Source organism: Staurois parvus, unplaced genomic scaffold (genome assembly GCF_062004578.1).
Source record: "Staurois parvus isolate SC_StPar_1 unplaced genomic scaffold, SC_StPar_1.0 ptg000849l, whole genome shotgun sequence".
Lineage (NCBI taxonomy): Eukaryota > Metazoa > Chordata > Amphibia > Anura > Ranidae > Staurois > Staurois parvus.
The window spans coordinates 206,733-216,913 of record NW_028318645.1 but is presented as its reverse complement, the minus strand read 5'-3'; the positions used below and the strand labels follow the sequence as shown (position 1 = coordinate 216,913).

At 44.1% G+C, this 10,181-nt stretch overlaps 1 protein-coding gene across 1 annotated transcript in view; it reads right to left on the bottom strand.

Moving 5' to 3' along the window:
* Positions 1–8,393: 8,393 nt before the first annotated feature.
* Positions 8,394–10,181, bottom strand: part of LOC149443548 (uncharacterized) — a 99,575-nt gene continuing 97,787 nt past the window's right edge. Inside the window, exon 5 of the mRNA XM_089655557.1 lies at positions 8,394–9,457. Coding sequence (XP_089511683.1) covers positions 8,613–9,457 — 845 coding nt within the window. The 3' untranslated portion in view covers positions 8,394–8,612. The remainder of the gene's footprint in view (positions 9,458–10,181) is intronic.

Here is a 10,181-nt window from a genome sequence, read left to right as displayed (position 1 = left end):
TGCTTGAATACAAGGTGACCAGAAGAATTCATGAAAGACTCATCTAAGCAGATGTTTTGTGGGGCGTATACACATCTGCACATTTTTGGGACTAGTAGTTTACAAGGAGCCAACGTTTGTGGCGCTGATCATAGTCAGGGTCACCCCAAGGACGGCAGAGTATTGTCATTAACCACTTCCAGTCTGGACACTTTTACCCCCTTCCTGACCAGGGCGATTTTCAGCTTTCAGCGCTATCACACTTTGAATGACAATTGCGCGGTCATGCAACACTGTACCCAAATGAATTTTTTACCATTTTTTTGAGACAGATAAAGCTTTATTTTTGTGGTATTTATTCACCGCTGGGATTTTATTTTTTTGCTATGTAAATGAAAAAGTCCAAAAAATTTTATGACATTTTGCAAATAAATAATATTTCATCATAAATCCTGGCCAAAATGTATTCCGTTATCTTTTTAGTAAAAAACAAAATCCAAATTAGTTTATAACAAAAATTATAATTTTTAAACTTTTTTTTTTACATTTTTATTTTATTTTTTTATATTATTATTTTTTATTTATTTATTTTTTTTACATACTGTCACCCTAGCAGTATAGTGTCACCATGGTGACACTGTACAACATGTGAGGGGTGATGAAGATTTTTTTTTTCTACACTGATTGCTTTTACACCCATATAGGATGTAAAAGCAATCATTTCTCTTTCTCTCTGTCTGCATTCTTGCAGTCATTGAGAAGTACTGAGTGAGCTGTGATTGGTCACAGCTTGTCACATGGTACAAGGCTGTTGTGAATAGCCCTGTACCATGTGATCTCTGTGATCATTCACAGATTTCACACGTAGTAGGCAATGATGTCACAAGTGACATCTTTCTTACTACTTTGCATGTGATCACTGATTGGCCAATCAGTGATCACATGATGAGGACCTCGTACAGAGGTCCTATCCAATGACCGGTGTTTCTCTGTGTCTGGAGGACACAGCGGGCACCAGATCACGGTGCTGCACGCTCCCAGGGAGCGCGCACAAGCAGGAGGTGGGGAGGCTGTTTATAAATGGCCACCCAACCCTGCACTGCCACCATCTTGCCGTTTATATAGAACGGCCGGTCAGGAAGTGGTTAAAATGTATAAAAAGCATTATATTCTCATATCTATGCCTCACCATTGCAACAGAGAACTCGAGCATATGATGAGTCGGGTCTGTGGACCAATATGATCGCAATTCATTCTCTTTTATAATGCCCATGTTGAGGGTTAGGCCTCAAAATGTTAAACTCAGAAACCATAATACGTTTCCAATTGGATGGTCTGGCAAGATACAAATTCAGGTTGGTGGCAATGTACTGATCAGTATAAAGATTGCTTTAGTCCACAATAATGAAATTATACAGATCGTCTGTGAAAAACAGCTATGAATAATTCAAGGGGAGTAGGTAAATTTGCTGTTTCCCCCTGAATTCCAGGTTGGTCAGTCCATGGGGGACGTGTGGGTGCTGAAGAATTTGAGGACCGCCAATCAGGATCTGCAAACACACAATCCAGAAGGACACTATGGGCTCTACAGGCCTGTGTGCAAATTATTGGTGGCTGCGGGATGCTACTAGTGCTAGTCGCCTCACCAACTTGGACTGCTCTTCTGGGACTCACCACATCCTCATGAGATGCTGCAGTGCTGGTGTGTAAAAGGCCAGGATATACTAGGCTGCCGGTGCCCAGCAGCTCACAAAAAGGTAGTGCAATAGTTGTTCTGGCACTCTGCTGCATATGAGAATAATTGTGCATTTCTAGCAGCTCAGTAACCTGGGCATGACCATGGGTACACCTGACCTTAGCAGGAACCTCTTCTCCATCATCTGAGCTATCTTTTAGGATGCCACAGCTTTCTACAGGTTTGTATTCTGATCCTGATTCTGACAGTGAGAACCCCCCTTCATTCTCCTCTGACATACTCGGAATCCTGTAGGCCTCTTCACTAGTGTACTTTTCTTTGGACAATTTGGCCACTAAAGTTATAGGTATGTAGTGCGACTCGCAGGAAAGAGAGCACCTGGCTGTCAGGGACTGCTTGAACCACTACAAATAAAATTTACCTGCAAGTGCTAGCAGAGATCAGCCTGATTCTGCTAATGCTGCAGTTTTGTGTGCAATGTATCAGAGGGGACAGTGATCTATTGACACTGCACTTGGGGGGTTGGATGCAAGTACTGGAGGGTATCAAGGCTGACCCTGCAAACGCTCCATTTTTGGGGACACTATACTATTGTGGATGCTAGTATAGTTCTGATCAAAGATACCGATCCCTTCAGACACTATACTAGCAATGGCAGTTATAGTGTGTCTGTGATAATGGGTCAGGCAATCAGAGAGATAGCTGTGGATGGTGGTAATGTGGTGGACAATCTGATGCTATCTGGGAGGGACACTGATGCTATCTGACATCACCTGTGACACTAATACAGTAAAACAAAATCTGTAAACTGTACTAATGACACTGGTGAAAGGGCAGTGAAAGGGTTAACTGGACGGTGATCAAGGGGTTAAATGTGCTTGCCTAGGTGTTAGTAAGTGTAGGTGTGCTGTTTGTACTCACACAGGTCTGCTCTCTGGGGGGCTCCAGGAGAGAAGATCCGTGCAGTTCCCGTGTCTGTGTTTACATATATGGGGACACGGGCTGATCTGTGATTCGGTACAGGTGATCAGCAGGTCTAGGCCAAAAATCATTGGCCCGTACATGATAATCATCTTATGCTGTACCGAATGACAGCACAGTGAGGGGCTCGTACATGTACATGTATGTAATCTGGAGCAGCAGGGCTGCCCTAACGCAGTATAAGTGTGGTGGGCGATCTTGAACTGGATAAAGTCAGTTTGTTTGCCGATGATCTTTTGCTAGTTTTTCTCCAACCCAACACCTCCCTGCCAGTCCTATTCTCTGTACTCCATACATTTCCCTTTCCAATGCAGCAGTCGTCTCTTTACAACAGAATTATAGTTTCCTTGGCCCACCTCCTACCTGGATTATTTGGGCATTCATCTCCCTCGCTCGTACAACACACTCCATGAGGCCAACTACATCCCTACTTTCAAATACCTGAAAGTCCTACTATTGTCCTGGACTCATCTTCACCTCTCCTGGATAGAGAAAATCAGCGATGAAAAATTGGCAATTTTACCAAAACTCCTTTACTTATGTAGCCCTACCCGCTAAAGTTTTGGGTCCCTCTATAGTCCTGCACAGCCAGGCAACACACATTTTCACATAGACTTGCATGCAGGAGTCAGTTTTTGTGATTTTATTAGGGGATTGTAACTTGGATAGGGTAAGGGGTGTACAGGAGGCCCAATGGAACTGCGGAAATGAGGACAACTTCCTGAACTACGCACATGTCTTTACACAAAAAAAATCCTTTTCTTGTTAAGCTATCCAGCATCTTGTACCACCCTAGACTTCAGATGAATTCTCCTCCCATCCAGCTATGTGAGAGAAATCCCTGGGCTGGGGATCCAGTGCCTGCCATGTTAGAATAAGGCAGTCCTGGATAGTTGCTAATCTGGATTCCCTCTAGAGTGCTCCTTCCCCTATCTGGTCCAGGGGGTGCAGGTTTACTCACTTGGGCCTTCTCCTGTGCTGCTGGTGGGTCGTTGGCTGCTACCAGGCCTTCTAGCTGGGCAGCACCTTCCCTGCATTACAGGTGGTCCTCTCTCAGCAGGCCGGTAAAGTCCCAAGCTTTCCCTCTTCCAAGGTCCTTCTGCCTGGAGGTGAGCCCATCTACCATCTGGGCCCCCTCCCAGGCTCCTGTTCTCTAGCCTTATATCCTCCTCTTTCACTTGAACTCTGCCACTGGTGAGCAGGCTCAGTTACTCCTAAAGTATGTCCTGGCCCCTTGCCAAGCCTCCTTTTGGGGATTTGCCAGGATCCTCTAAGAGTACAGACCAGCCACTCCTCACCTCCACCCACTGCTTCCAGATCTTTCTCCAACGTTTTAGGGCAGGAGGAAGTTCCAGAAGGACTGATCTGCAGAGCCTTTCAGCCCTGACTCAAATTTGACCCACCTGGCTATCACACCCAGGATGCTACTCAGCCCTCTATCTAACAATTAGAGCTAGAGCTCCCCCAAGCTGACTAGGAGGGTGCTACACTTATCTCATACTCTTCCAATCCCCATCCCCTCCTATACTCTCAAATCTTTTTAAAATCAGGTCTTGCGATTCAAATGGGCAAAGGGCCACAAATCTCAAGCCATACTATGTTTATACATAAGAAACAAGGTTTGGGCTTGGAGGTTCCAGTTTGTAATAAATATTTCTTGGTGCCCAGATTACCCCACTAACCCCCCTTTACACCACAATACATGGCTCCTTATGGGCTGACTTAGAAGCATTGCTCTGTTCTCAAACGTCTTGCCGTTCACTCCCATGGATTCCTCCAAAATCTAGACCTACGTCTATCAGCCTCTTGATGGGTCACACACTCTGCACCTGGGACTCTAATAAATATTCCAGCAACTTAATATCACCTCACTTGCCTCTCTTTCCTGTTTTGGGCAATCCAATATTTCCTCAGGTTTTAGTCTCATCACATTTCACAGAAATTTAGGAAAAATACCAACACCTCACCCACTCAACTTTTTTGTTTCCTACAAATTAAACACTGGTTGACCACCATAATTACTAACAAAGATCTTTCCTTGTTTGAACATATCTGCTACCGCACTCCTCTTTTCTCCAAACTTATCTCAATTATCTATTCCCAACTGAACGACCTTAAAAGTCCTAGAGGCCACATTTATGTCCATAAGTGGGAACATGACCTTAGAGACACTAGAGACAAGGAAGACTGGATACATATTTGGATCAGGATAGGCTCCTGCCCTATCAACATGCTTACTCTTCATTCAGGCATTAAATGCATTTCCAGGTGGTCTATGTCCCAACCCATTTAGCACACTGTCACGGATAAAAAGCGCACACCTACGGCGACTAGCTAACCGAGGCGTGGTCTGTCCGGGAATGAGGGGAACTTACTATGAACATATAAGACTGGCCGTGATACACTTTCACAGCCTGCACTACCTCTGGCCACCACTAGAGGGGGACTTCACTCCAATCTAGCTGGCTGACCACTCACAGGCAGAGACAAATCTTATATACAATCTGGTGCACTCTAAAGGTTGGGGAGCAGTCTACCAATTAGCACATCCTTCTAGGATTCCTCCAGCTATCCTACAAGCTAGCACCCCGGTGTTAATAACTCTTCCACTGTTCACACACCCCCACAGCAGACAAACCCCACACGGTAGCTTGCCACCACCTAACAGTTTGTCCGCAGACTGGTCTGCTGGGTCACCACACACCCACAGATCTCCGTCTGGCAGATCTGTTACTTTACAATCTTCATGCAATCTGTCAGCACACAGTACAATTGCATATAGATTGGCAATGAACTTAGACTGAGCACATAGACTCTACAATACAGCAATCTCTCCAGAGGTATGAGCCCTCTGGTTATCATTCAGAAATTACATTCATTTTAAAATTGAATGTTAAAAGTGAAAGATCATTTTCAAACGACATTCGTCCATTCATTGAATGTTCAAAGAATATTCATATCACTTTTCTTAAGAATATTCTCGTCCAGAAATCTACACATGTATGGTCAGCTTTAGACTGAGCACATAGACTCTACAATACAACAATCTCTCCGGAGATATGAGCCCGAGCTTAGTACACAGAAGTCACTTGTTCAATTTATGATTCAATATCCTAAAAGCGGGCGGAGCATAAAATATGTACAAAGAAAAAAGAGTTACAGAAAATACAAAAAGACACACAATTGGCTATTCACTATGAGATAAAAAGGAGATAAAAACAGAAATACAACTTTTACCAAGATTTATCCTGCGACTGGAGCAAGTCAGAGAAAGTCCGCGATTCGCCAGTCATATGGAACCGACTCCGTACGAATCACACCGTCCATATCTCAGGGTCCTCAATTTATTGAAATATGGCTGTGGGTGGGATTTTATCCCTTGGCCAATCAGCCCTGGGGGGTGTCCTTGTACCAGCCCACAGGACATTCTGTGTTCTGAAGTGTCCATAGCTGAGTGGGCCAGGAACAGTTCCAGTGGCTGAGTCAAGGATAGGGTTCCCAACACCAGCGTATCAGTGCGATCATGACAGTACCAATCATTGTTCAACTGTCACAATCAGGTGCCATATATTTGTTTTGTGTGTTTCTCCGGGATTCTACAGAGGCTACAAATACATTTTTACATGGACATGGAGCCTAAAATGTGTCCAATCAGAAGGAAGTATTTCCATCTCTCTGCAACTAATATTTTAGCTTTTATGAGAGAGGAAATAGATTCCTCTGATCTGTGGATATAAATCAGAGCTGGCAGACCTTTCAGAGCCACTCCTGGTCTCCTGCTGGTTGGTTATGGCTAGAGCTCTTCTTTTTTGGAATTCAAGAAGGTGAGACATCCATGTCCACCCCGATGTGAAAGTTGTATTGGCATCTCGGTGTCACTCCTGGCCTAGAAGCTGCTCTGTCCTTTCACATGCTAATTGGTGAACATATGTCTCTGACTGATTACTGAATCTCTAATAACACGGAATGAAACTAGATCTACAATCACATCCTTCTACAGATCACGTCACATCTCAGCTACTGGCAGAACTACCCGACTCCCACATTTATGTTACAATGTTCCTGGCCACTGAACCCTTTTTGCTGAGCCGTATATGACATCCTCCTGACCAATGAAATCTAAATGCTGGGCTGTAAAAGACCTGATCTTCCCCATGTACATTGTACCATGAGCTGCATATGACATACTACTTCTGACCACTTCATACTGTATGAGGGCTGTATATCATATACTCCTGACCACTGCACTCTGTACTGTATATGAAATACTCCTGACCACTGCACTCTGTACTGTATATGAAATACTCCTGACCACTGCACTCTGTACTGTATATGAAATACTCCTGACCACTACACTCTGTACTGTATATGAAATACTCCTGACCACTGCACTCTGTACTGTATATGAAATACTCCTGACCCCTGCACTCTGTACTGTATATGAAATACTCCTGACCACTGCACTCTGTACTGTATATGAAACACTCCTGACCACTGCACTCTGTACTGTATATGAAATACTCCTGACCACTGCATGCTGGACTGTATATGAAATACTCCTGACCACTGCACTCTGTACTGTATATGAAATACTCCTGACCACTACATTCTGTACTGTATATGAAATACTCCTGACCCCTGCACTCTGTACTGTATATGAAATACTCCTGACCACTACTCTGTACTGTATATGAAATACTCCTGACCACTGCACTCTGTACTGTATATGAAATACTCCTGACCACTGCATGCTGGACTGTATATGAAATACTCCTGACCACTGCACTCTGTACTGTATATGAAATACTCCTGACCACTACATTCTGTACTGTATATGAAATACTCCTGACCCCTGCACTCTGTACTGTATATGAAATACTCCTGACCACTGCACTCTGTACTGTATATGAAACACTCCTGACCACTGCACTCTGTACTGTATATGAAACACTCCTGACCACTGCACTCTGTACTGTATATGAAATACTCCTGACCACTGCACTCTGTACTGTATATAATAGACTCCTGACCCCTGCACTCTGTACTGTATATAATAGACTCCTGCACTCTGTACTGTATATAATAGACTCCTGACCCCTGCACTCTGTACTGTATATAATAGACTCCTGACTCCTGCACTCTGTACTGTATATAATAGACTCCTGACTCCTGCACTCTGTACTGTATATAATAGACTCCTGACCCCTGCACTCTGTACTGTATATAATAGACTCCTGACCCCTGCACTCTGTACTGTATATAATAGACTCCTGACCCCTGCACTCTGGGCCATTATTCCTGATTAACAGTAAACTGATGACCTGTAAAGGCTTTTGAAGTCATCTATGAGTCATTTTTGGATACCAAAGATTTTCATCATTGCAGCGACACACAATTTTTTTTGTTACTGTTTATTATATTTTTACTTTAACAAGACTGTAGTCATAAAAACAAGGAAATAGTAAAGCTGGAAATCTGATTGGTCAGGAAGCCTCTAACAGCATGAAGAGTTGATCATCCAAGGGGGGGCTCTAAAACACCCCAACTGAGCCTAAATACTAGTACAATAAGTAACCATATTCATTACTTCTACTATTTTGTTCTTCCTGGGTATTCTCATTTGGGGTAATGTGGGTACAAACCATCTGAAGCAAGAAGATTTTCTCTCTATACCCTTCCCCCCCTCCTCAGATCCCCTCCCCCCTTCTCTTTCCCCCCAATCCACCCCATCCCTCCCTCCCATTCTTACCTAACCCTTGGTCCCATTCTAGCCCTGGAATCAGTTGTGGTACATTACCTATCGATTCCTTGCCTGAATGTATATCAGGGTGTGCTTCTTCCCCACATGAGAGCTGGGATGTCCAGCAACATTCATATAGAAGACTTTTCCCGCACTCAAGGCACTAATACACCTCCAGGGTTGTGTGGGACCCCTGATGTACAGGAAGACAGGACTTCAGTGAGGAACATTTCCCTCACTCAGGACAGGAAAGTGGCTTCTCCCCATGTGAGATCTCTGATGTTTGTAAAGACTGGACTTCCATGAAAAACATTTCCCGCACTCAGGACAGGAATATGGCATCTCCCCCGTGTGACATCTCTGATGTGTGTAAAGATTGAACTTTTGTGAAAAACATTTCCCGCACTCAAGACAGAAATAAGGCTTCTCTCCCGTGTGAGATCTTTGATGTGTGTAAAGCATAGACTTCTGTGTAAAACATTTCCCGCACTCAAGACAGGAAAAAGGTTTCTCCCCTGTATGAGATCTCTGATGTGTATAAAAATGTGACTTGTGTGAAAAACATTTCCCACACATAGGACAGGAAAATGGCTTCTCCCCTGTGTGAGATCTCTGATGTGTATAAAAATGTGACTTATGTGAAAAACATTTCCCGCACTCAGGACAGGAAAATGGCTTCTCCCCCGTGTGCAATCTCCGATGTGCAGAAAGATTGGACTTGTCTGAAAAGCATTTCCCGCACACAGTACAAGAATACGGCTTCTCCCCCGTGTGAGATCTTTTATGCACATTAAGTTTGGATTTAGAACGGAAATCTTTTCCGCACTCAGTACAGGAGAAGCTCTTCCCTGTTGGAAGGCCGGCCCGGTCCCGCACAGTCTGAGGTTCCTCAGGATACGAGGAATCCGATGGTCCATCTACACTGGGTGGTGCCGGATGGACATTGGAGGGAGCCGGGTTTTCTCCTGGACTATACTGTGTGATGTCCTCATCTTCTACTTTCCAGTCTGGAGACAAAGTGAGACAATCCTCGGAGGTGTTCCTCATCTCCCGGCCATGGACTAAAATACAAAGACAAAGAGGATTACTAGACAGGAGCTGATTGGTTCCCCCAAACCAGGACTCCGCCCACATCAGGCAGCTTGGTCTCTGAGGAGCTTACAATTCCACCCTCAAGGGAACTAGGAAATGGCTCCTCTGATCTCCTACCAGGTCATTTCTTTATTCATGGACCTTAGTCAGAGAGTGAGGAAACAACCAGAACTGTCTTTTATAGGAGGGACAGTGATGAGGGGATTATAGGACGAGGGTCCCCACCCCCTCTATCACTCATCGCCATCTTCCCAACACAAGAAGTACTGCACTTCCTTATTTACTCCATGATTTAGTCATGAAGAACAGCGGGGCTGAGCCCCACCAGAGGTCAGAGAGTGAGGATGGGGGGAGAACAACCAAGATGAAGACTGGACTGATCCTGAAGACCACCATCATTGGGGTATTGACTCCTCCCTCATTATCACTTTCTGTTTAAGGGTCCAAAGTTGGAGGATGTTATCACATTATTATCACCATGTAAAAGTCTGTGCTCCAATCACATCATCCGATATAAAATGTCCAGCTGGGAGGAAATAGGTGTAACAGACTATGTAATGTACAACATATAGTGTAAGATACAATAGATAGGACTATATAGTATCAGAATTGTGTAATGTACAACATAGAGTATATAGTGCAGGGGTCAGGAGTATGTAATGTATAATATAAAAGTTTACTGTAGACAAGTTG